At 34.6% G+C, this 27,211-nt stretch overlaps 1 protein-coding gene across 8 annotated transcripts in view; it reads left to right on the top strand.

The window, feature by feature from the left end:
- Positions 1-19,513, top strand: part of MPDZ (multiple PDZ domain crumbs cell polarity complex component) — a 131,344-nt gene extending 111,831 nt beyond the window's left edge. For 5 of the 8 annotated variants that reach the window (XM_023533689.1, XM_011365288.2, XM_011365291.2 and 2 more), the window contains 15 exons: positions 1,518-1,610; positions 1,699-1,773; positions 2,908-3,082; positions 5,048-5,193; positions 5,885-5,968; positions 6,155-6,348; positions 7,578-7,725; positions 9,331-9,417; positions 10,303-10,393; positions 11,268-11,311; positions 12,167-12,289; positions 13,297-13,401; positions 13,977-14,089; positions 14,917-15,040; positions 16,905-17,544. In XM_023533689.1, the coding sequence (XP_023389457.1) occupies positions 1,518-1,610; positions 1,699-1,773; positions 2,908-3,082; positions 5,048-5,193; positions 5,885-5,968; positions 6,155-6,348; positions 7,578-7,725; positions 9,331-9,417; positions 10,303-10,393; positions 11,268-11,311; positions 12,167-12,289; positions 13,297-13,401; positions 13,977-14,089; positions 14,917-15,040; positions 16,905-17,051 (1,749 nt within the window). In that variant the 3' untranslated portion in view covers positions 17,052-17,544. Of the gene's footprint in view, positions 1-1,517; positions 1,611-1,698; positions 1,774-2,907; positions 3,083-5,047; positions 5,194-5,884; positions 5,969-6,154; positions 6,349-7,577; positions 7,726-9,330; positions 9,418-10,302; positions 10,394-11,267; positions 11,312-12,166; positions 12,290-13,296; positions 13,402-13,976; positions 14,090-14,916; positions 15,041-16,904 lie in introns of all 8 variants that reach the window. The other 3 variants (XM_011365290.2, XM_011365286.2, XM_011365285.2) reach the window with 2 other exon arrangements.
- Positions 19,514-27,211: the final 7,698 nt, after the last annotated feature.

The raw sequence follows: 27,211 nt of genomic DNA, 5'->3' as shown, positions 1-27,211 counted from the left end.
CTCAAGTGTTGTATGTATATTCATTGAATTATTGAATGCATTTTTGATCTCTGGATATTTTGCTGAAGTTACTAGAGATGTTACTGGAGACATATACTAAAGATACTAGAGATAGTAGACATATGGGAGGAGTGAAAACATCCGAATATTTTTTTTTAATTTATTGGGGTAACATTGGTTAACATTTATATAATTTTCAGGTGTACATTATAACTTGACATCTATATATTCTATTGTGTGAGTCCAGTTTCTTTCAGCTACCATATATTTGATCTTCTTTACCCATTTAACCCTCCCCCTACTCCCCGTATATTTGACACCCTTTAACTTGTCTACCTCTTCCCTCCTCCCCCACCCCCTACTCTCTGGTAACCACTAGTCCATTGTCTATGTCCCTGAGTCTCTGTTTGTCCTGTTCATTTGTTGCTTTTAGGTTTATATCCCACATATAAGTGATATCCTATGATTTTCAACTTTTTCAGTCTGGTTTATTTCGTTTAGCATGATTATCTTGAGGTCCATCCACGTTGTCGCAAATGGCAATATTTCATCTCTTCTTACGGCTGAGTAATATTCCATTGTATATATGTACCACAGCTTCTTTAGCCAATCATCTATCATAGGATGCTTCAATTGCTTCCATGTCCTTGCCACTGTGAATAATGCTGCTATGAATATCGGTGTGTAAATATCTTTTTTGGATATGGATTTTCAAGCCTTTGGGGTAAATACCCAGTAGAGGGATTGCTGGATCATTTGGTAGATCAATTCTTAGTTTTTTGAGGAACCTCCATATTGTTTTCCATAGTGGCTGTACCAATTTGCAGTCCCACCAGCAGTGTGTGAGGGTTCCTTTTTCTCCGCATCCTCTCCAACATTTATTACTTGTCCTTTTGATTATAGCTATTCTTAAAGGTGTGAGATGGTATCTCATTGTAGTTTTGATTTGCTTTTTCCTAGTAGCTAGCGATGTTGAGCATCTTTTCATATATTTGTTGTCCATTTCTATGTCCTCTAGGGAGAAATGTCTGTTTAGGTCCTCTGCCCATCTTTTGATTGGATTGTTTGTTTTTTTGTTGTTATTGAATCGTATGAGTTCTTTGTATATTTTGAATATTAGGCCCTTATCGGAGGCGTTGCTTACAAATATATTTTCCCATTGAGATGGTTTTCTCTTTACCTTGTTGACGATTTATTTTGCTGAGCAGAAGCTTTTTAGTTTGATGTATTCCCCTTCATTTATTTTTGCTTTTACTTCCCTTGCCTCAGAGGTCAGATTCATTAAACTCTCTTTAAGTCAAAAACGTCTGAATATTTGATGGAGAATTTATTCCTATTGAAATTTGAAAATTTGCTTAAGAAAAGAGATTTCTAAAGTAGACTTTAGAACAGTTTAAATTGCTTTTCTAGCCCTTGAGTAGAAGGTGGCATTCAGAAATTATGGCCTCATACTTCACCATTTGGGTAAATTTAATCTGTTTTGAGTTTTCTGAGTGTTTATGTTTTTATTCCTCTAGGATCAAGGAGGTTTGGGCATTGCTATCAGTGAAGAAGATACACTCAACGGAGTCATCATAAAGAGTCTAACAGAGCATGGGGTAGCAGCCAGGGTGAGGCTTTACCTTTCTCACTGTCAAAGTGGTGAAGAAGAAAGTTACTTCTGCAAAGTCATTCAGAATCTTTCGTGTTTCCATTTAGGATGGACGGCTCAAAGTTGGAGATCAGATCTTGGCTGTAGATGATGAAGTTGTTGTCAGCTATCCTGTTGAAAAGGTACTTTTTCCAAAGAAATAAAATGGTACTGTGAATTCATCTTTGGCCATGGCCAAAGCATGGAGGTGGGGGTGGGGGGGGGGAGGTGGAGGGTTAGTTGGTCATAGGGAATTAGAGCTATGTAACTATATTAGACAGATATCCTTAAGAAAGAGAAGAAATTATTCGTAAGTTCAATTTTTATTTTCTGTTTTCCAGTCAAGGTAATATTGAGTTGTTTTCTGTTTCCTGGTAAGTTTGGTATTCAGAGGGCATTTCTGATAAATATTTCCATTTTTCCTTAGAAAAATGAAAGTTCTGAACAAAGGTCAACTTGGAATTAAGACCAAAGGAATATTTTTTATGAATGTTTGCTCCCATAAATATCTACTATGTATATTGCTTTGCAAACAGATTTTAGTACTCAGCCATTAAATATATACCTTTTTTTGAGGTTAACAGTTATTTGTACCTGAGTTTCCTCCTCCTCAAAAGTGATCATAATACTTAAGTGTCTCACTTAAAGCCTTTCATATATAAATGCTAAATAAAAACAGTGTGTTTCTCTTGAGATTTGGTGTGCAAATGTTTCCATTTCTACACTGGCCATCAAGAAACTTAGGTCAGTTTTTTCATTCAGTTTTAATAATTGTATTGGTTGGGTCCTTTAACTCTTATCTCTATGTTCTAACTTTCTCTTTGGATTGACTCTTCTGTTGAATGGTTTTCCTTATCCTGTTAACCAAAGTGTTTTCCATTTTATTAAAAGTGCGTAAGCTGCTTTCGATTTTCTGTAGAATCAGGAAATGGGTGAAAGATCACATATATCTTCTAAGTTTATAGGTATCCAGAAAAATGGATGACACTAATTGGAAGTGTAAAAAGTTGAAAGCCCTATATTTATATAAGGAAAATTAAGATCAGAACTAGACTTATAGTAGAAATTAACTGCTGTCTTAATATCAGGCAACTGGAGAAAGTGAAAACTACAACCATTTTTTCTTGACCTCTCAAGGGCTGCCAGAGAAAGAATTTGCCTCTGATTCTTTTCTCAACCATAGACAGTTTTAGATTCTAACTATAAGAGTGACTTATTTGTATAAGTCTATTAATTTGCCTTTGAATTTTGTTTCCCCTCCACACCAACCCTGACAGTTCATTAGCCTTTTGAAAACAGCAAAGACGACAGTGAAACTTACCATTCATTCTGAGAATCCAGATTCCCAGGGTCTCGCTTCAGCAGCTGGTACAGCCAATGGAGAAAAAAAGAACAGCTCCCAGTCTCCAATGGTCCCACCACCTGGCTCCCCGGAACCGGAGCCCATGCGAAGTAAGGGCTGATCTTGTTCAAGTCCTGCACGTCTGACACATGCAGACTCAGCAGCGGGTCTCTACTTGGGAGCCAGCTGCCTGCCTGGAGCTCACTGTTTGAAAGGCGGTAGTTAGGGAACCCTTCGGTGAAAGAATGGTATAAAGAGAAAGCGTGCTATGAGGCAGATGATGTGAGTGCTATGGGTTAATCAGCCTTAGAGCCTTAGGAAACCCATCTACCTGCTCCAACCCTCAGCCTCTAGTCTTCTAAAACAAGGGAGTGGTACTCTGCTCTCCAGGGATCCCTTGCTGAGGGTACCTGTGATTCCAGGTGATGGGCTAAGGAATTGGAAACATCATTTTATACATTCCTTTTTATACTAAGCAAGTCCTTTAACTTCTCTAAGCCTCAGTGTTCGAAATGGATACACTGTAAATTGAATACAGTGTAAACACTTCACCAATGGAGTCAAGGGCGCATGGCACTCTACAAGAAACTCTTACAAATGCTAGTCATTGCCATTAGAATACATAGTTGATCCGAGTTCAGTCGTTTGGGTATAATAGTAAATCCTGTCAAAGTAAATGAAGTGGTCGTGTATGAATCATGGGATAGCACTTTCATGTATCATTAAAATGTCAGTCTTGTGTATTGAGACAAATTATTCCTTCAGGTTACTTTTTAAGAAAAATTAGACTGGTGTTTAATAAAACAGTAAATTTTAAGCTTTGGAGCATTAAAAAGTACTTAGACACATTGGCTTTTCCACAGTTGGGGGAAAAAATCTCTTTTGACCTCCAAACTGCAGCATTCAGTTCTTTTGACAGGTTTTTAAGGAAACAGCAGTTTAAAACATTTGTAATATAGTTGGACAAAAAAAATCTTAAAGTAATACATATTTGAGGAAAATGTTTCTTTATTTAGAAAGACTGGGTAGTTCACTGAATTGTTAAAACATTTTATGCAAATTTTCTCACTTTTCAATTTTATGTTGATCCCTAAATAGTATTGTCTATAAAAATATGAAATGCTAAATGAAAACATAACATAAAAGAAAATATCATACACCTGCTCTTACCATTTCAGGAGCAAGAAAATAGTCTGTCTCTGATTTCCTAAAAAGAGAGCATCTTGTCTAAAGCTACTTTACCAAGTGTCCCAGCTTTCTCAGAATATGCAATTTGCTGTATGCTCTTTGGTATATCATAAAACATACAATATGAAGACTATAATAAATCAAGATGTGAATTTATATTCACCTTATTTTCTCGTAATCTATTATTATCTATTCAATTCTGAGCATATATGTACCATTATATGGTATCTGAATTTATAAAACATCAAGTGAAACACAAGGAAAGAAACCTCAAATTAGTTTCACTTGACGTTTTATAAACTCAGATATTTTGTCTAGTTGCATAATGATCAGATTTGATTACATAAGAAGATATGCTTCAGGATAAGAAGAAAAGGAAAACCAAAACTAAAACATAAAAAGCCCTGAGAGGCAGGCACCATGACCAAAATTGTAGATGTTCTTTGTGTTTTATGATCTTTGCCGAATATGTTTTAGGTCTTGCCACATACTTCAGTTCTGAGCTTTACAAATCATGATTTCATAAGTTTGGCTCCAGTAGAATGTAGAATATCAAAGCGAAATTAGAGGTTGAGTTCAACTCTTCGTTCTCATTCCTTTATACCTATTATCTTAGCAACTTAAAAATATACTGAATGTTGCAGAAAATAATTTAATGGTAATTTTATGCCCACCCCCCTAAATTAACAATGATGATTTAATCATATTTGTTTGCTAGTTTAAAATATAACTAAAAGATTAAGGTAAACTTGAAGTCTTCTTTGTCCCCAATCATGGGCCCATTTCTCTGATTCACCTCTCAAAGGCAACCAGTATGATGAGTTTAATGTATATGACTTCTAATCAGTTTTTATTTGTGTTTCATTTCTTTTCTAACATATTTTTAGGTACAAGCAGGTCGTCAACACCAGCGATCTTTGCTTCTGATCCTGCAACCTGTCCCATTATCCCAGGCTGTGAAACGACAATCGAAATTTCCAAAGGGCGAACAGGGCTGGGCCTGAGCATCGTTGGAGGGTCTGACACACTGCTGGTGAGGACAGACCCAGAGATGCTTCAGACACAAGCCACCCCTTCACTGAGCCCTGAGAGATCCTTATTGGAGAGACTTCTATCAGTTTTATTAAATGAAATATAAAGGCTTAGAAATCTGTTATTCATGTTATTTTGATTTGTAGGGAAAATATTTAATTGGGTACTAGGATTTTTATTTTGAGTAAGCTAGTACTGACTCAGTAAGATTCTGTTACACTTGTGATTGTGTAACCATTAGGTTCAGAATATTTCTGTCGTTCACCAGATCTTGCCATATTTCAGTTTCCTTTTTACTGACTGAATATGGTTAGGTTAGATCCACATTGAGAGGAGTCTGAAAAATTGGATAATTTATAGGCAAAATTTTCTAAATGCCAAAAATACTTTTAAAATCTAATCATTTCATATATGCATAGGAAAGGTGATGTCTCTCTATTATGTATGTATGTGAGATTTATATGTTTTATAATTTTTAAGCTTTCTTATCATTAGAAGTGTGAGCTTCTTAGAGCCTTTAACAGAAATTATGTTGTTTCACTTTTCTTTGAATTTTGATATGTGACTCACATGGATCCAGTGAGTGTGTAAGCCTTATCACTGTCTATAAAAATGCATGTGTTTTGACTCCATTTGAGCTCACTATAGGGAAAATGGGATAAAGCATGGGTATGTTTTGTCTGGGTCCTTAGGGTGCCATTATTATTCACGAAGTTTATGAAGAAGGAGCAGCATGTAAAGATGGAAGACTCTGGGCTGGAGATCAGATTTTAGAGGTATAGAATGATGTGTATTCGACCTTTACAGTTAACAAAGAAAAGGCTACTCTGGGGAGGGTGGTCTTGGTGTGTTTGTTTTTTTCCTTCCTCCCTTCCACCCTTCTCATCCCCTCTCCCTCCCATACTTCCTCGCTGTCCTTAACTCACCTGGTTCCTCACAGTCCATGTCCCACTTCTCTACAGGTAAATGGAATTGACTTGAGAAAGGCCACACACGATGAAGCAATAAATGTCCTGAGACAAACACCACAGAGAGTGCGCCTGACACTCTACAGAGATGAGACCCCATACAAAGAGGAGGACGTGTATGATACCCTCACCATTGAGCTGCAGAAGAAGCCGGGAAAAGGCCTGGGATTGAGTATTGTTGGTAAAAGGTAAGACTGAAGAGGGCAAACCCAATGACCTTTTGGAATGATTGAATTTAAATTCTTTTAAAAGTACTAGCAGTAGTAGTACTAGCAGAAAACTTAGTTTGGTAAATGAGAATTAAATATATTCTTGTGACAAAGGAATCTAAATTCTAATGAGTGACAGAAACGTATTGTTGGGGAATCCATGAAATCAAAAAGAAAGGGACCAAGTGACCCTATTTAAGGAAAGTAGACCAGAAAAACTTATTTAAAAAGAGGTACCTGTTTTAAAAAAAATAAAGAGGTACCTGAGCTGGAGCTATAAATGACAAATGATCGTTGATCTATTAAAGGGGATGAAGATATTCTAGGGAGAAGGATCAGCATGAACAAAAGCATGCCATAAAACAGAACAGAAAGCATAAAGTAAGAGGCTGGGGTGGTGGGTTGGTGAATATGCATAAATTCAGTACCTCATTTATTAAATATATATAAGTAATATTAACAAATATATAATCCAGTAAGTTCCATCACCTTCATTCTAAAGATGGGAAAGCAGAGGATCAGATCATAAAATGGCTTCTTCGAGATCACAACCTTGGCAAGAAAAGCGATGCAATTCAGTTTCACTACACATTTCTATTTACAGTTACCTTTGTATCTTAACAAGAAGTTGTTGGTTTATTTATGATTTTGTGGATTAAAGAAAGAGTGGAATAAGATTAGTATTTGTTCATTTTGCATGAATCTATCTTGTATGAAATAATGATTTAAAATAAAAGACATCACAACAGTGATAGTTAAGTTTCAGGTAACAAATGGTTTTAGCTTGAGATACACATTTGTTATTAATTTTCAATAATGTTAATGATGTTAGTGATAAGATCAATAGCTATTTAAGCCTTCTTCATGGTATAAAAAGAACAATAGACTTAGCACGCAAGGACTGACTCGTAAGTCCCATTTTTGCCATTCAGTAGCTGCGTGACCCATAAAATGAATATGATAGTAGCCACTTCTGCTCACAGTATCCGATCGTTGAATAAATATGTTATGGAATATTATAAGCCATACACTATTATTTATCACAAAGATTAATTCTAATGTTGCCCCAGTGTTGCTCTGAAAACAAAATTTTAAAGTCATAGAAACAGAAGTAAAAAATTTCACTTAAGAAATGTAAGCTTTTTATTAAATAAGCATTGCATTACAGTTGAGAAAAATAATGTTGAAATTCAAACTTACGTTTGCAGAAATGACACTGGGGTTTTTGTGTCAGACATCGTCAAAGGAGGAATTGCAGATGCTGATGGAAGACTGATGCAGGGAGACCAGATATTAATAGTGAATGGAGAAGACGTCCGGAATGCCACCCAGGAAGCTGTTGCTGCTTTGCTAAAGGTAAAAATCAAATGCCAAATTAATAGTGTGCCAGAAAATAGAAAAAAGAGAATTTAACATCGAGCTACCACAGTGAAATAAGTACTGACTTCACTTAAAACGTTTTCTCAAATAAGATATAAGTAGGCAACCTATTTCAGTAGGAAATAATCCTCAATACACAAAAAACTTCATGCACATAAGGTTCATTGCAGTGTTATTTGTAATAGTAGGAAAACTGGAAGCAATACAGTTGACATAACTATACATACTTTGGTATATAGCAAAGGTCATGGCAAACATATCCGTCTGTAATGATGTTCAGGATAACTAATATGAAAAAACTTGCGGAGAATATGAGACAATTGTATCTACAGCGTAGAAACAATTGTATAAAATAAAATCTTATAGTAAGTCTTTTAACAAAAATGATGAGATAATTATTGGAACTATGGAATCCTTTGTTTTCCTTCTTTATTTTCAAAATATTTTTGAGGATAAGTTGCTTTTATAGCAGAAAAATTAACATAATAATTTTTATAATAATAGATACTCGAAGTTTGAAAGACATTTTATAGGTAGATGAAAGAGACATAACTTTACACAGTGAATAATTAATGTATGGAATTTGTTAACCGCTGCAGTTCTGTAAGCTGGAAGTATAAATAGATTCGAGAAGGGTTTGATAAGTTCCTGTTTCCCCAAAAGAAACAAAAAAACAACTTATAGATATTGCAGGTAATGTTTGACCGTTCAGAATTTGATTCATGATCAACATGTTTAAGAGTAATATATCTCTTGAAACCTCTATCAGAAGCAACATGATAATATCAGTGCCAATATTTATATAAATGCTACTTTGTGCTAGACACTCATAAGCATTATACGTGAACTGTCTTATCACAACAACCTATAAGGGTCTCTATTTTACAAATACAGAGTAAAAGTCTTATCAAGGTAGACGTCTACCAAGGTCACACAGCTAGTTTATCACATAGTCTGATTTAAACTAGTATGTCTAACTGCAAAAACCAATATCTCAAATACCTTTTTGTGCTGCTTCCACGTGAGACTATACAGCATTTTTTGCATGCCTGTAATGTAGTAATGCCTTTCCCACAAAGGGCCAAAGGGAAATTGTCTTCAGTTCTTTTGTGTTTATAGCACTATGGCTTATTTAAGTATTATATAATAGGTTTATTCAGGTACAGTGAAACAACAGTTTACCCAGTTATCTGAGTTCCTCCGCCATTAATGGCAAAACAAGTTGTTTTATTGTTTTTGTTTCGTTTTTAAAATCTGAACTATTTAGTTCATTTGGCCTATCTAAATCAGTGTTTTTCCTGAGATAATTCTCAATTCTGAATTTCTCAGTACCTTAACAGAAAAAGTCTCCATGTAAATGTATGAGCTCAGTAGACAGACACTTGCTGGTGTTTTTTCTTCTGCTAGTCTTAATGTTTTAGAAAAGCATCTTTCTACAAAGCATTGGAGCTATCCTTGCCTATGGAAATTCCAAAAGGAATATGCCTTTCAAAAACTGTTTCGAAGAGTAAAATGTACTCGTAAAGATGACCGTAGCATCTTATTTAAACACTTCCATAAAGCAACCGGTTGCCTTTCCAGTGTTCCCTAGGTACAGTGACTTTGGAAGTTGGAAGAATCAAAGCTGGTCCATTCCATTCAGAGAGAAGGCCTTCTCAAAGCAGCCAGGTAGGTAGCTATGGGATTCATCAGAGTGATGCAGTCCACATTCCAAAAGGAGCTCAAAGATGTCCCTGACTGTGAGTCTGTCCAGAGTCTGTGAGTCATGAACACAGGCCTAGCCCTCTGGCAGCTTAACACAGTGGAGTGCAGAGTTTGATATAGAGAAGAGCAAGAGCTGAAAGTGGACAGATAAACAAGGTATAGTTCTTGAGTAGTTTATAAGTATTCTAAGGAACTCAATTTCTTTTCTGACGTGATTCTTTTTTTTCATAATCTCGAAAGTTAATTAATATATAAAAGCCTACCAAGATAATATATTTTTAAACTATTTTATAACAGACATTTATCAATCAGTATTCAACTGAAAAAGTCTCATGTGGGTGAACTATAGATGCTTACCACCATGTATAAAAATGTGGTGTTATGTAGTTAAGTCATTTGACAAGGCCCTCCTCAGTCTTAATGGTCCAAGACCATTTTCATCAACCTGTCCTTAAAGAGCCCTTACTCACCCCTTAATGACCATCAGTTTCCTGTGGACTGGTCCTAAGTCTACCATTTTTTAAGTCCCCATCTATGTATAGCATCAACTTAAATTTAGAGAGGATTAGCTTAAATGAGATTATGAAAGTCCACTAAAATTTTAGATACTCTAGGGTTGGAATCAATTTCATCCATCCTTTTAGCTTCAATTTATTTAGGTTACTAGGCAAATTCTTCCTTCAAAAGAAAAATAAATTAGTAGAAACTGTTTAAATTGCCCATTAAATTATCAAATGCAATGTTACTTAACAGGTATTTCTCTCTGGATGCATTAAAATAATTAAATTCTGAAATAAGGGGCTATCATTACTTCCAAAACTTTCTAATGTCATTGTTTTGTATTTGTAGATGAGTGAAGGCAGCCTGTCATCATTCACTTTTCCACTTTCTGGATCCAGTACATCTGAGTCACTGGAAAGTAGCTCAAAGAAGAATGCATGTAAGAATAGTTTGATGTTTTAAGAATGATTTACTGTTTTGAATTTTGGCCATTTTAATTTAGCTCTGAGCTGTCTTTCTCCCAAATCATTTCATATCTTAATACAGGTGCAAAGATGTGTGTTGGCAAAAATTCTGAATAATGTGAAGCTGTGCCTATGACAGCTTTTCCCATTTGATGTTTACCCTACAAGACATACTAAACATTAGAATCGGGAGTCTGTAATTTTTTTCTTACTAAGCCTTTTGGTGTATTTGATTTTTATCTCCTTTCTCTGTTTAATATAACACCAATAAACCAGAAGATGCCATTAAGTGAAGCCTTCTTTTTCCATAAAGATTGCAAAAATTTTGATTGAGAAAATTAATATGATCTTCCTGTGTTATAATTACATGAAATCATGATGCAGAGGGTTTTTTTGGCTTGGAGCATTGGTTGAAAGTTGTTCAAATTGAAGAAACTAACCATATGGCATTCTCTGTTTGAAATTTGACTAATATTCTAGAAATTTAGGTGCTTAAGACCATGAATTCTTTTTAATACACTCATGACTTTATTCCTCTCAGCTGCACACACGTGTCTTTATATCCAAAGCACATTCTGTCCTCGATTCATTCAAAGTGGATTATACAGTTATATAATCAGTGTTTAAAACAAGAAGGAAGAAATGAATGGTATGTGTGTTTTGTTCAGCTGAAGAAATAAAGAGTTCTTATATAAGAGATTTAATCATGTGTACTGACAATTTTGAGAATGCTTTCAAAAAAAATTAGGATATCCCATTTAGTCCCATCCAGCTCCAGACATTGACTTAAATTTAAATGAACATAAAAAATGCTTTAATAACCATATTTTATCTTTTTCACTTTTATAGTGGCATCTGAAATACAGGGATTAAGAACAGTTGAAATAAAAAAGGTAACTTGGGGGAAAGAAAAGAATGCAAACTATTGACTTGAGGCATCTGCATATATATTTTCCTATTAGTTGTCTTACCTTTTTATGGTACCACGTGAAAAATAATATATTATACACAGTAGAAATAGTACAATGCAGTCCCTGCTGAATTTCCTGATCATAGTACCTTGTTTGAAAAATCATTTTTGGCATATTCTGTGTTGCCAAAAATGGCATCAGTTCAGCCCCACACAAAATAATGCCCAAACTCTCACTTCTCATAATATTAAGTAAGACTTTGCCTTCAACAGATCTTTCCAGTTCTCCTAGAACAAATTCCCCTGACTGCTGTGCATAAGAGAAAAATAAAAGCAACTACAATTTATTGAGCCTTTACTATGTGCTGAATGCTCTTGTAGATACTCTGTGCCATCACCATCTCATTTAATGTTCACTGTTGTCCTTGGTGAACGGCACTGTAATCTCCTCTTTGTCAGTGAAGATCTAGGGATGCATTGAGAGACGTGGACTTGTTCCAGGTCCTAGCGTTCGTGTGTGTGAGTTCCTGGCTTTGAACACGGGTCTCTCTGACTCCAGAAGCTGTGCCCTTTCACTTCATCACTGCCTGTTCTTCATCCATCCTACAACATGATATTCAATTAACCATATTTTGATTTCTTTTACTTCCTAAATAGATGGTTATTTTCCTAAATCACACTAAGGACCTGTGTCAAATAAAGCAATGCAGTTTTCTTGAGCTTCATTTTTCACTCTCATACCTAGAGGATCAGATTAAACTATAGAATATTGTGCCAATGAAACCAAGTCAATTAAAAATATCACATTGACCAAAATATTCTCTCTCTTCCATTACAGGGGCCTGCTGACTCACTGGGAATCAGCATTGCTGGAGGAGTGGGCAGCCCACTTGGGGATGTTCCTATATTTATTGCAATGATGCACCCAAATGGAGTTGCAGCTCAGACCCAGAAACTCAGAGTAGGTTTTACTAACAGCTCTAGTAGCCCTTGCAAATCTGGCAGAAGTTTTGATAGACCCTTTGAATTCGGTCACCTGTCACAGGTCGTTTTAAATGTATCTGCTCTTGAATCAGCAAATCCAACCATGGCAGGGCTTACTTTGCTTAAAAGGTGAAGAAAATTGAGAGAGAAGAATTTTTCTATTATGTGCAAATTTGCAAGTAAATGAAATGGGAAGACTTACTGTTGTTTCTTAATATTTTTTACTTGTTTGAAACTCTATGGAAGAAGTTCACAGAAAAGAGTGTTTCAGAACACCAGTATGAGGTGAAAGTTCTAAAATCTGTGTGGCCTCGTGTCAAAAGGATCTCTGAAATATAACCACCCCTAGTGTAAATTGTCTCTAAATTGGGAATGGTTCAGTCTCCTTTGATATCGAAATTTATGACCAGCACTCAAAAGTTGATTGTTACACATAGCACAGGGGTCAGAAATTTTTTTCTGTGATGGACAAAATGTGCATTTTTTAAACTTTGTGGGACATACAGATTTCCGTTACAGCTACTCAGTTCTGCTCCATGAAAGCACCCAGATGAGCATGGCTGTCTTCCAAGCAGATTTCATTAACAAGAACAAGCAGTGGGCCAGACGTGGCTTTTGGGCAGCAGTTTGCACACCCCTGCCTTAGAGTCACATCTAATGTATATAATAATAGCGTCCAGAGAAACTCTTGTTTCCAAATGACATCAGATATTTTATTCTCTTAATAGGAAGCCATGTCTTACCAAAGAGAAATGAAGGGAAGAATGATTTCCCCTATCCCCCAGAGACTGTGGAGTCAGTCATCATGTGCAGCTTCTTTTTGTGCTTGCTGCTCCTTGGAATTAGTCATCCCCTTGGGTATATTTCCATTGCTGATAACAGCATGTATGTGATGTGCAAGGTAGAGAAAGAAATGATTGTGCAGGTCTCAGTGTCACTCTCTCCATGGCTGCTTTAGCAGATGGCTCTTCCTTTCCCTTGCAGGTTGGGGACAGGATTGTTACTATCTGTGGCACATCCACTGAGGGGATGACTCACACCCAAGCAGTTAACTTACTAAAAAATGCCTCCGGTTCCATTGAAATGCAGGTAAGGTTTTTATTCTAAGCACTATTCAGAATATAGGTAGCTTGAGGACACATGAGATTTGCTGTTAAAGCAATAAAAATGCTTATATCTCCTGCTATTATTTTATTTAATATTTCCCTTATGCATAAATGATTACATTGAGAGTTCTAAGAAAGTATTTAGGAAACACGTTCTGTCTGGTTTATCTTGATACATTTATCATTTCACACTTTATATCTAAGGGGAAAATACAAGGTCTTAGCAGTAAATGATCAGTTGCTAGAATTTTAAGTGGTGTGAGTGGCTTGTATTCTAAAGACTTTTAAAAATTAATTGCATAGGAGACCATGTTTGAAAAGCATCAAAGAACTTGGTAGAATGAATTAGTAGAGTATTTTTTATTGTCAGTTGAAGAGGCCTGTGGACCATGTGAAATTTCTTTCTCTTTGGCTGTATATTATGTTAACGGAAATGATTAAGTGGACAATAATAAAATACATGTCTTAATCCAAATACTCTTTTCGAAGAAAAATTACTGATGTCTTCCTAGCCACGTGACCATATGTTTTTTCTCTTTATATTTCTCCTATACACAGGTGGTTGCTGGAGGAGATGTGAGTGTGGTCACAGGTCATCAGCAAGAGCCTGCCAATTCCAGTCTTTCTTTTACTGGGTTGACATCAAGCAGTATATTTCAAGATGATTTAGGGTGAGCTCATATATTATGGTTTGTATGTTCCTACCACTCACATAAAGGTGAAATAATAGGAGATGAGGTATGAAATATGAAAACCAAGTGTTTTTAAACTGTTAAATAATTACGGCATGGATTTAGTTTATTAACGATAGAGAGAAAGGCATGCCACTACCCATCCCACATTTTCAGCTCAGGTTTTCGAGGGTACATTCATTATAACCTTGATGTCACTACCGTATGTGACAAGGAGCAAGTAAGATCTGTCCTTTTAAAAAGTTCACCATTGCCTACTCATTTAATAAATCATCTTTTAGATTAAAAAAAAATCACAGTTATCTAATATTTGAGTACAGAAGAATTAGAACATAAAAGAAGGAGAAAATAGCATTTAGAATTTTTAAATAATTTGATGCACATTTTACATTGTTTATAATCAATTTTTCTCTCTGAACTCGGGAATACTGATGTTTATGACTTATTCCATGACGGTCCTTTGCACTTTAGCCCTCTCACTTTAAATAAACTGGAAAAAGAATAAGCTTCTCCATGCAACGAGAACATCCTGTGAATATGTTAGTTTAAGAAAACTGTAAATGAATAATAGAATTAAGATGTTAAATAGAATTTTATTAGATTTCTTAAATTTAAAATACTGATCACAGCATACACTGACTGACTTGTCAAACATCCCCAAATTACCCGTCATTAACTCACTGTCAGTAACACAGAGAATGATACTAGTTCTAGGTGAATGTCAGATAATTCATAACTTACCGATTCACAGTATCTATTTTTTTTTTTTACATCCCCAAACTCTTTTTTCCTTCTTTTTACTGTAGACCTCCTCAATGCAAGTCTATTACATTAGACCGAGGACCAGATGGCTTAGGCTTCAGTATAGTAGGAGGATACGGCAGCCCTCATGGAGACTTACCCATTTATGTTAAAACAGTATTTGCAAAGGTAAGCTTGCAGATTTTATCCACCCTCCCCCCTAAACATTCATTAACAGTGGTCAGCAGCTGGCTTATTAGTTTGTGGCCTGAGGTAATGCCAAATGGTTAACAGTTGATCGTTTTCTTTTGGAACTCCCTACAGGAACGTCATTAAATATTTTTGTCCAGTTTGAGGTTTAGTTATGTTTAAAGGAAAATAGGCTCAAATTGAAATTCCATAGGACTTTTTGACCATATACATGAAAATATTAATGAACTTTAGACAGTAACACCTGATTTTTTTTTCCTTTGAAAACAAGTTGCATATGATTGAATGTCTTTTGAAAATGGAACATTTTAAATACTTATGCTGTAAAGTGCTGGCATTTCTTTTTCTTTGCATTTTTTTGTTGTTACAAAATATAAAACAAGCACAGAAAAGTACATAAATAGATTTGCAGATTAACTAATAGGGCATTTATTTTGCAGTTTAATTTCATTAAATAATATAGAAAAATAATAACTAAAAATTTTTGAAGAGTATCTAGAAGCTCTGTTACCTACAATAAGTCAGCATTTGCAACCAGAGCATTCAATAAAGAAAGGAAAACCATTTAGTATATAGTTGTAATTATGTAATAACATGTTCTATGTTAAGATTGTTTAGAATAAGAATAAAGTTATTACAACATTGATGAAGCTATTAAAATATTTTGAACCCAAATAATTATTGTTAATATATAGTTAAGACATTTTTTAGGAGCTACAAAATTGAACAAAATTTTCTACAAGAGAAAATCTAGGATCTCAAAGTTTTACAGTGCAGAGGAACAAAACATATCGAACCTATTAAAAGATTTGATGCAAGGGCTTGAAATTAGTGCAGTGGTCCTATAAAGTGCCTACGAATGGAGATTTTGTTCTATTATTTTGTAAAATATAGTTTTTTAACCAATTTAAAGTGCTATAGCTACAGCAGTCAAACAATAGGCTTAATTAATGAGACTTTTAAAAGCCATCGGTGTGTCCAAAAATACAAACAGCATTTTCCAGTGAATAGAAGAATCATGCAGTCCTTTTCCTCAGCCTTGGAACAACTTATTTAAGGCATGCTAGTTAGAACATATTTTAAGAATTTCATCATTATGGATTCCTCATTAACTTTTCCATATTTTAATCTTATATTTAATTGCATAATTGCCTGCCATAAACATGCCTTATGATGGGGTTCTTTTTTAGACAGCGATGTCTGCATTTAATCTTAATCATTTAGGGCCCATAAAAAATATGAAGAGCCCCTCTACCTTTGGGAAGTAAAAAACCAACAAGCTTGAGCTGCCTTTATTAAATCACAGAAAGAATTAGAATTAAAATTAGCAGGACTTGTGCCATGTCCTGCTCTTATCAACATGCATGTGGGCTTTATGCTTCTGCATACCTTTGGGTTTCATGCTTTTCATGCCATTCTCCTATAAAACCACTTTTGTTTCTAGCTAATCTTTTTTTTTCTTTCTGTAGGTCATCTTTGTAGGATAAAACATCCTGGACTCTATGAAATCATTCCTACTAGGCAAACTCCCAAATATTCTCTATTAATTTGAGTTCCTACCTGCTGTGCTGAACAGACAAAAAAAAAAAAAAAAAATCCAACTAATCTATTGACTGCTAAATTCTCAAATAAGAATTTCAGTGCTAAAACCATTTAGGAGCAATGCCTCCTTTGTATATGTTCATTATTGTTTAATGGCTGTGGAGCACCCATGGAGCAATGAGAGTAATGTGTGTGTACATGCAGAGCAGTTTAAATTCTTATTTAGATCTTTTTCTGTTGTGTAGCATTTTTTGGAAGCAGCATTTTTTGAGAAGTAAACAAGCCTACTTTATAATTGCAGGGAGCTGCCTCTGAAGATGGGCGTCTAAAAAGGGGTGATCAGATCATCGCTGTCAATGGGCAGAGTCTAGAAGGGCTAACCCATGAAGAAGCCGTTGCCATCCTTAAGCGGACAAAAGGCACTGTCACTCTGATGATTCTCTCCTGAAGCGGCTGCCAGAATTGAGCCAACTCAACCCCTCACTGTACAAAGAATGAACTGGTCTTGTGGATGACTTTCCCATGCTGTGTTCTTCATGCTCTTCAAACTGTGGGGGAAAAAATACCATTTTAAGTTTGTTTCTCTCCTATGGAAATGATTTTCTTACAGCCTAGCATCATTTTTCCCTTTCTTCTTGCATATCATGAACATAAACTCAGAGGTTTATGCATAGTTAAATCCGGTCTTTCTTCATGAAGGTAGCTGGCATTTATAGTCACATGGGCAAAAATTACGATGTGCTAAACTGGTTAGTAGACTAAGAAAAATTAATTCTAAAGCTACCCTAAGAGAAATGGCTTCAGTACATTGGGGTGAAAAATGAAAATATAAAGAAGAAAATTGAGTTTTATAAAAATGCCTCATTTTCTCAATCCATCCACTCTCCTTATTTCTAACTAAAAAAAAAAAAAAAAAATCCTAATAAAAGTCTTTTAAAGAACTCGGTATTTAAAAATTTTGAGTATTATAGAAAATCTCATCTCTCCACTTCTAATATATACTTACATATTTTCCTCTTAAAGTGGGTTTCTAAGATTGAGTAAAGAGTGAATATCTAAAGAAATGTCCCTAAGTTTGTAAAGAAAACATTTAATGCACATCTCGATGATGATTTTCATTTTCGACCTGTTATAAAAAAATTTCCATGTTTCTATAAGTAAAATGAAGATGTTACCCTCTATTGACTGTTGTTTCTCTAGAAAGCAGCCGAGCTAACTATGGAGGAACATAGAAGACATCTCGGAGTCTTTAGTGCTAGTTTTAACTGATGCAACACTAAAAATCTGTTAGCGTGCTGTGCAATTGGTTTTCATTTAGTATTAATCTTAATGACAGAGAAAAAAGCAATGTGTTAGTAATTATTTTGGTTGTATGCCATTAGAAAATTGATAGAAAATTAAGAGGATCAACATAACTTCACTTCATTGCCTTATATTAACATCTTATAATACAATAGTTTAAAACTAAGCGAAACAGATGGAGCTGTTTATTGAGACAACTGGTGAGGAATTATCATGTGTTCGTTCCCATTTTAGAGCGTGAAACTCCTACATTAGAATATATAAAGTCACTTTAAATATTATCTATATTTGTAACAGAAGTAGTGTACAGATATTTTATTACAGCACTTTTGTGTAAATGCAGAATTGAAGTGAATAAGAAGTTTCATGGTGCACGAATAAAGAAGCAGACGTATTTTTTTTTGTTCTTTTTACTGGGGAAAAGCTTCATTATATTGTTTTCGATTTTTATTTTTTAATTTTGTTTTGTTTTTCTGTGCATATCTTGTGTCTATATATACTTTTAGGGGCTTTTTGGATTTTACTATGTAAAGCTCAATATTATTTTTACATCCAGAATTTTTACTAACACTTAAGATTCATAGACTACTCATGGAGCAGAGACAGATAAACAAGGTTGTAGAAAGAGAAGTGTCCTGCTTGTATACGTTTTTCAGAGACGCAATTAATATAGTGACATTATGTTTTCTTTAGGATAAAGAGCTAAAGTGTGTTCAGATGGAAACATAATGAAAATTATATTAATAAACATGAAAAGTCTAATTTGAAAGCTGAGCGAAGAATTGGGGAACATTTGTTCTATTGGTTCTGTCCCTAATTAGCTAATGAACATATGCATTCCCTCTGGTTTGTCTCATCTACAAAATGATAGGTTATTTTATCTCAAAACCATTACCTAGTTCTAAAATGTAAGAATTCTGTGATTCTTAGTTACTTAAAATGAATGGACAAAACTACACATTGTGGCAATTCAAGAGATATTCTACTTAACCAATCATTGTAAACCCAAGTAATTGATGTAACAAAATTCATTTTAGTATCCCAGTGACACATCTACCTTCTTAGTCATCACTTAATGGTCCTCTGTCATGAAGGTATGCCAGGTAGGCTACTGGAAGCTGAGCCTACCCTCTTTTATGAGTTTTAATTAGCAAAGAATTTTATGGAGGACACTCTGTGGTAGATTCTAGCGGGGAGTTAATCAACCAAATTAAAGTTTGATTAAATACATGGGAATAACCCAAGGAGAACAGCTTGTTGGATATCTGTACAAGCCTGAAAAGCATCCCTCAAAATTCATGTCTACCAGGATCCTCAGAATGTGACCTTATTTGGCGATAAGGTCTTTGCAGATATAATAGTTAAATGGAGGTGAGGTTATACTGGATTATGGTGAGCCCTAAATCCTTCAAAGAAGGCCAAGTAAAGATGAGGACAAAACGGGCAAACAAAAAATCACCCCAAATCTTTTGAAACCACCAGAAGCTGGAAGAGGCAGGGAAGGATTTTTCCCTAAGGTCTTCAGAGGAATCTTGGCCCTGTTTGTACCTTTATTTCAGTATTCTGTCCTCCAGAACTATAAAAGAATAAATTTGTTGCTATAAACCATCTTGTTTACTGTATTTTATGAAGCCCTAAGAAACTAATACAGTATCATCTATTTTTAAATCCTTAGCTACTATTATTGTGTCTGGCTAATAGGAGAGGCTCTGTGCATATTGAATATATGAATGATTAACATAGGTAATGATTAATTTTATGGTGTTACTTGTTTCAGTTAGCTGCAGCCTTTGTGCTAAATGAAAAAAAGAAACAGTGGGAATGCTACTCGAGATGCAGAAACACTTAGGAAAGCTCCCCTCTGGATTGCTATTAATTAACAAAGTCAAAGCACATAAAAGGAAGGAAGGGAGGGGGAAAAAAGTTTGAAAGGAAAAGAATATAGATTCATCAGCATTGGAGGGAAGTGACAAAAACTTATGCTGCTTATTTTACTTTTTTTTTTTGGAAATATAAGTGTTCTATGTGGTACAGGAACAAACTGAGTAAAGAGCTTGAATACTTGAATGTCATAGTGTTCATGCCATATACAACTCAAGACAGCGAACTGACCATAATAGGTTCAATATAATTGCTTGTGTAATGAAATCACACTGGAGAATACCACACATTTCTGGTGTCCTTTGTGACCCCTCCAACATGATGATGATGATGATGATGAAATAAAATTTTTAACTTCAGTTCTGACTGATACTTAACAGCAGGAGCATCAATGAGGTGTGTAGCAAGTCAGTAGAATTCATACATCAAAGATTGAATTGGAAGCATAATAAGATTAAAATTCATGAAAGATAAGACAAGTAAAAGGACAGGTTTTTTTTTGTTTTTAAGAATCTTAATAAAGCAATTTTTGATTGATGGAAGAAGCAAAGGAAGCTCTTCCCTGCTCTGAGATATACTGTACCTAGCTGCCTTAGATCTGGTCAGCTAGCTTACTGTCTGAGAATGAATGCCGTACAGTGATTTAGAGCCTTTCTTCAGATCTCTTGTCAGTGAATAGAGAAGTTGAAAGGATGCCTGCAGGGAGACAGGAGTAAATAGGCTTTTTTTTTTTTTTTTTTGTCTAGGTGTGGGTATGTCAAAACTATCATCGCCTGCTTTCAGCAGCCCCAGTGTGGTGTTTCATGTCAGTGACGAGTATTCTAGAATGCATTTGATTTGTGCAAAGATATTCCTCAACTTTGTCTATTAGGAATGAATATTTAACTGTATTCCTTTCTAAAGGGAGTGTTTTGTCAGGCGGGATTGGCCTCTGTTACCTCAAGAGGAAAAAAAATGTTGGCAGCAAGAAAATTTCTAAATGAAAATGCGTAAAATCTATAACAGATGTTCTTAAAGTGATATTTGTATACTTGACATTGCAGCTTCTTTTTCCCTTCACAATATAGGTATTCTATATTGTCCATTTTGACGTAAACTTGAAAATAATTGTATTATATTGTTTGTCTAAGAATTATACTTGTCAGTCAAGTACTGAAGTTCAGTAGTAGGCCCTTAAAAAGAATTCTGCCAGGGAGAAAAATCTGTGGCTGTGATCGCAGAGTTCTCTCTCTCAGAATGTTTCTTGACGTTTTCCAGAGTTACCATCGAAAAGCTGCTTTTTTGGCAGCTTTGAGAAGGGAGCTTCCACCTGTTCATTTAACACTGGACATTTTTTCAGAAGGTTGTGTCGTTTGCAAATACTTTGTGATCCTTTCTTCCTAGTTCTCTCACTCTCCTCCTCATGTGCCTATTTACAGAAACAAATACGGTTATTCTTGGAAAACAATACTTTTTTCTCTCATTATCGATGTACTAGGAATTAAGATATTTCACTGATTCTACCTTGAAATACTTGGCATATAAAGTTCCACTCCTCTAAAATTCATTAACCTAAAGGTACTTTTTTTCCATCTCCATTCAATAAACTTACAGATTTGCCTTGCTTTGGAAAATTAAATGAGGCAACTGTATATAAAGCATTGATACTAGGTATCGGATAAGCTATCAAGAAATGGTAGTAGTTGTATGTATCATATCCTGGAAGACATAATATAAACCAGTAGTTTTATTCAATAGCCTTCAATTTTCATTTTTGTATGATCATGTCTTTTTCTTCTGAAGTTGGATGCAAATCAGCTTGTACCAAAATTTCAGTTGATTTGCATAGAACATTCACGATGTTTCCTATGTCCTCATGTTATTCTACTATTATTTTTTTCCCTACAGTAGACTAATTTTTAATTTAAATATGCTTAAAAGAATTACATCTTACTACTTTAAATGAAAAAAACAATATCACTTGCCATAAATATAAAGTAACGATGAGCAAAAGCCATGTTATTAAATTCTATCAAGATCCTATTGTCCAACAAGGATCAGAACTTGAGGCCTGCTCTCTGTTAGAAAGGGAGAATGGCACATGTTAGAATGGTGCTAATGGCTCCGTGGAGGCTCTTCCCTCGACTTAAAGGAAATGAAATAAAATACCTTTTTCATTATGTGATTTAGAATGTTCTAGTGCCTTGTCAGTGCCACCTAAAAGGGATCTCATGATATACTCTCTTTTTGGAAAAACTCTGTTATACCAAAATCATAAAGGTTTTATTTATAGACTTTTTTTTTTAAATACGAAAGCAAGCCAGTCAATTCTTGTTCTTAAAAGTGTCCTTAGTTAATGAGGTTGTTCTAGATTTTGTTTATAAGGCTTTCACTAAAACCAGAATTGGGTCATCATCTCCAATGCTTTAGTTTTGGCAATCTGAGTTCGAAATAAAGGACAAATGACATAAATTAATGGAGTAAAATTAATGTTGTGGTAATATTAAATAAAGCTAATGCCTCTTGCACCTGGAGGGCTATGCAGATGGTAGGCATACCTAATTATGCACCCTGCTGCCTTTCAGTGTACTGATAAAATTCTCTCAACAGAGAATAAAATATGTTCATTCACTGGCTCCAGATAAGTTTGCATAAGGCAGCACAATACAAAAAAACAGCCTACCATACTTCCTTTCATGGAAGAAACCACAGTTCTATAAGTTAAATGAAATAATTAAATACCTGATTTTTAAAATAAGTCTGTTATAATTATGGTCCTTGTCTTTTCTGTATATATTAAAGTATATGTTCCATTACAAAAAGATTATTCTTACTTTTGAAGTACATAAGCTTACATTTTTACTTTTTAATTTTTTCACATTATTTAAAAAGATAAATTCACTAACAGAATCATAAATTAATTTGATTTCTCACTCTAGGTACAAACCGGATTGGCCAACTGCTCAGGTATTTTTAAATTTGTACAATTCTTTAAGAAGTAGCTGCTCTAGAAAACATGTTGCTATATTTAAGTGTATAGATAATAGGTTTTTGCTACAGATATCTTAAAGGTGTCACTGAACTTTTTAAAATTTACTTTGAGTTCATTTAAGGGATGTGTATTCTGTTGCCATTGGATACCTATGCTGTTAAAAGCACAACCAGCAACTTCTAGTTTTAGCTTGAGAATGACTTTTTAAATGCTTTTATGATGTTTGCTATACACATCTTATTTTTCTTAGTTTTATGTTTGTTACTTACATTTTTAAAAACAGGACAAGTAAAATAATATTTTTCAGACATAGGTTTCAGCAAAATAGAAGTTCAGGTACCAGGTGTTCGTTTTATGATAAAGGATGCTGGTGCACTTTTTTTTTTTTTAAGTAATTTGTTTTAAAGGGTGAGGACCATCTAATTTTTTCATCTTTTACTGTTTAATCTCAGGGTCATTAAATAAATGGATTATATGTTTAAAATTTGTAATTTTCATTGCCATTTGGATAACTAAAACTATGGGAATTATTTTCATCCCATTCATCTACATTTATTTATAGGACTTGACTAATATTCTGTTCAGTAGTTGATTTTTTTTCAAAAGCTTTTCCTTTCTGTGCATTACAGTATTTATGTAATGAAGTCATCAGTGTCTCCAGACTTTTCTGAAACGTAGTGTGAAGAGCATGGGCTTCTGAATCTCAGGGCCCTGGGTTCATACCCTAGCTGGGCTCCTGACAAGAAGCCTCTCTGAGCCTCTGCCTCCTTAACTATAAAATGGGATTGAGAACATGCATCTTCTTCATAGCTCTGTTGGCATCAAATGAGATGGAGTATCTGCACACGATGGTACTTGATGAATATTGTTAATATTACTACAGTCACCATAACTCAAAGGCTGCACTGGTATGTATGGTAGAATTGTAGGGGTTATCTGGAGTAGAGTGTGCTGTCCCTAGTATTAACTTATATCCCGACTTTAAAAATAAACTTACAAAGCGCCCTCTTTACTTTCCTCATTCTAGAGATTTCCTCCTAATTTCTACTAGAAAGGGAAGCAAAGGCAAAAATGATTCCCGGAGAACTGAGAACTGCAGTCTCTGGTTAAAGAAGTGAATGTGCTACTCCTTAATTTTTAAAATGAGATATTTGGGAAGGGAGTTATTAAACCTAGTGAGAGGTTTTTATCATTAAGCCCCATCACCTACATAATAAGCCAAGTATCTAGTTTTAAAAATAAGTGGGAAATTGGACAGTATCATCACATATAATCTCTCTTCCCCACTCTTTTGTGTTAAATAAATTAGTATAAATAAATTTTATTTCCATCGTCCTTTTTTAGTACAATTCCTTTTTTTTATTTTATTTTATTATGATGACACTGGTTAACAAAATCTCATAAGTTCCAAGTGTAAAATTCAACAATAAAACATACATATATTTCATTGTATGTTCACTGCTCATAGTTAGATTTCTTCCTGTCACCACGTAGTTGACCCTTTTTACCCCATCTACCTCCCCACCCACCCTCTGGTAATCACTAGTCTATTGTCCATGTCCATAAGTCTCTGTTTGTCCTATAATTCCTTTTCAAATGGGAGGGAACAAAGAAGAAATTTGGTAAATTAAACAGTCTTTTAGAAGGAAGTTGATGAGATTAGACTGTCTGCCAGATGCTCCTTTCTCCCATAGTTATATTATTTCTCAAACAATTCATACTAAATAAGTTGAAGAAATGTAAGGTAGAGACTGTATGTACTACTAGTAGTTAATATTTTTAATTAAAAAAAATTATTTTCCCTAAAGAGTCAAGGAAAGGGAATTTGCTTTTAAAGAGGACTTCTATCAAGTGATGATCACATTTGACTGTAAAATAAGCTTCAAGGTCCCCAAAGACCTGGCTCTGAAAGTTCATACAGTTGAAGATTTCACTTAGGGTGGGGAGAATAGAAATTTCTATTTGAGATACTGCATCATGCTTTTCTTCAGATGTAATGAAGGTGGTGGAGCTCTTTGAAATGGAAAGCAGACAACTAGAGCATGTAAGTCTAATTTGTAGGTTTGTATATTGGATGGGATAAGCTTATAAATCACTCTTGATCCCTACTTGCTAACAAAATATTTTATGGATATTTATAAGAGAAATCATACTTTTCAATGACCTAAATATTGGAAGCTAGAGAACAGCCAAGAATCACCCTTAAACATTTAAAGTATTGAGATCCCAAGGAATGGATGTTTATAACCATCTGCGTATTAATCATCATTTGTAGATAAATGTGCTCATGTGAAAGTTGTGATGGGAAATCTTAAAGTGTGAAAATCTTTGGTAAATTTTCCTTTATGACCATGGATCATTTGTGTGTGTGTGTGTGTGTGTGTGTGTGTGTGTGTGTGTGTGTGTGTGTGTGTGTGTGTGTGTGTGTGTGTGTGTGTGTGTGTGTGAGATATAGTTAATCATGATGTTGCTACTTAGAGAGCTTATCTATTTTTTACCTTTCAAATGAAGAAAATAAAAAATTATTAAAAGCACCTTAACTTTCCATATGGGGATTCTGAATACTGGAGAGACCTAGAACTTTCATTACTAAGGAGTTTGGGATTATGAAAAATGTCCCAAATTTGAAAGAAGAAAAAAAATAGAATTGGAACCATAAATCTTTCCTTTACTAGGGCCAGATATTTAGTTTCTCTAAATATATTTCTTCTAAGGGATAATATCTTTCCCCATATTTTTGAAAGTCAAAATATATAATGAATGTAAAAGTTTTTAAAGTTTTAAAGTACAGGTCTTTGTTATTATATATTAGCTAAATGACACATTTATGGCTATTTTGATTAAAATGGATCAAATTGATCAGTACTGTCTAAACATATTTTGTCATATTTTCCTGTTATATAGCCCTATTAATGAAACATAGCTACTGATCTAGTGCTTTGTTAATGAATAACATATATAACATATCCATTTTTTCCCAAAAGTATGATTTGTTATATAATTTTAAAACAATATTCACAATAGATCCATTAAAGAGTAAACTCATACTCATCCCCAAGTATGATCTTTCCACCTTTTATTATTACTGTATCTTGGACATACCATATCCATTTTATAACAGATGGTGACACTATGTTATTTTCTTTTGTCTACATTATGAGCCCTGTTGCTACACAGAAAATAGCATTAGCAAAGGAGTTTTGCTCAACAGTGAAGTGGGTGACGGAGGGAAAGTAGAAGGAAAGGAGGAAGAAGGAAAAACATTGGTTTAGAGGAAGGGGAAAATCATTACCCTCAAGCCTGTTCTGATAACATTTCTACCATTGTACATGAAAGCTAAATATAGACTTCCTCAAAGTCAATGGAAAACAAAAGGGCAGGGACGATTGTAATTCTAATTTGGCAACAAAAAGCAGAATTTTAAAACTCTCACGTACTGCTTATAATTACTAAGAGCTTCATAAGTGACTATAAATGAATGACAGAATCATTTCAGAACAGACTTGGACAGATCAAGGAAAAAGAAACCAAGGATAATGCCAATTGGGGACAATTCTAGTTTGCATCTTCTTTCTTTTCAAACTTTTTGTTTAACTTTGAGAACATGAGACTAAAAGAATGATGAAAAGCCATGAATATTTTCCACTCTCTGAGGAAGTAGAAAAAAAGGGACAAAGTCTCAAAGGCATGAAAGGCAGAATGTAACTGCTGTTTGTTTCTGCAGACATCTCCAAAAGTTAGGTCCAGTGGATGAGTTCCTTGAGAATGCATGGTATCTAGGTAGATGCTGGCAATATGGTTCTAAGCTTTCTGGGATATGAATTCTTAGTCAATGGGGGTTGCTCCCCGAGATAGTCTTTATTATAAAATGAAAGTATATGATGTGAATCTTATTTTATCAAACCCACTTTCCACAACATGCCAAATTGAGTATAGCATGTACTGAATAAATAATAAGTCTTCATAAAACTTAGCATTTAGGCCTGATTTTTCTCCTTGACTTTTTACGTTAGGTAATATTGATAATCAAAATAGTCCATCCAAATGGTACTTACATCATGCAAGAAAGAGAATATTTTCTCTCTCCTTTAATCGTGAACCATCTGAAGTCCTCTGAGAAGCATCAGACAGATGGCATGAGATGGAGAGGCGAAGTAAAGCCAAAATCTAGATATTTCAGATGAAATTTGTTTTCTGGATTAAATAATTAAGTGAGTTGTCACAATCAGATATTTCTATAGTATAGATCTGGATTGAAGTATAATCAAAATAAACTATTAACAAAAAAACTGAACAGACAGTGACTATGGATTTTATTTCTGATAAATAAAGTAAGAGTTACTCACCAGAGAGCTCTTTGGTCCAGAAAATATTTTGCTACCTGTGTTCTGCTTTAACTGTTTAGACAGTGAAGGTCTTCTAGAAAGAGGTGATTGGTTAGAGGTTCAGTGACT

This window comes from Pteropus vampyrus, unplaced genomic scaffold (assembly GCF_000151845.1).
Source record: "Pteropus vampyrus isolate Shadow unplaced genomic scaffold, Pvam_2.0 Scaffold109, whole genome shotgun sequence".
NCBI classification, from domain to species: domain Eukaryota; kingdom Metazoa; phylum Chordata; class Mammalia; order Chiroptera; family Pteropodidae; genus Pteropus; species Pteropus vampyrus.
The sequence above is the reverse complement of the archived record's forward strand: the minus strand, read 5'-3'. Positions and strand labels throughout refer to the sequence as shown.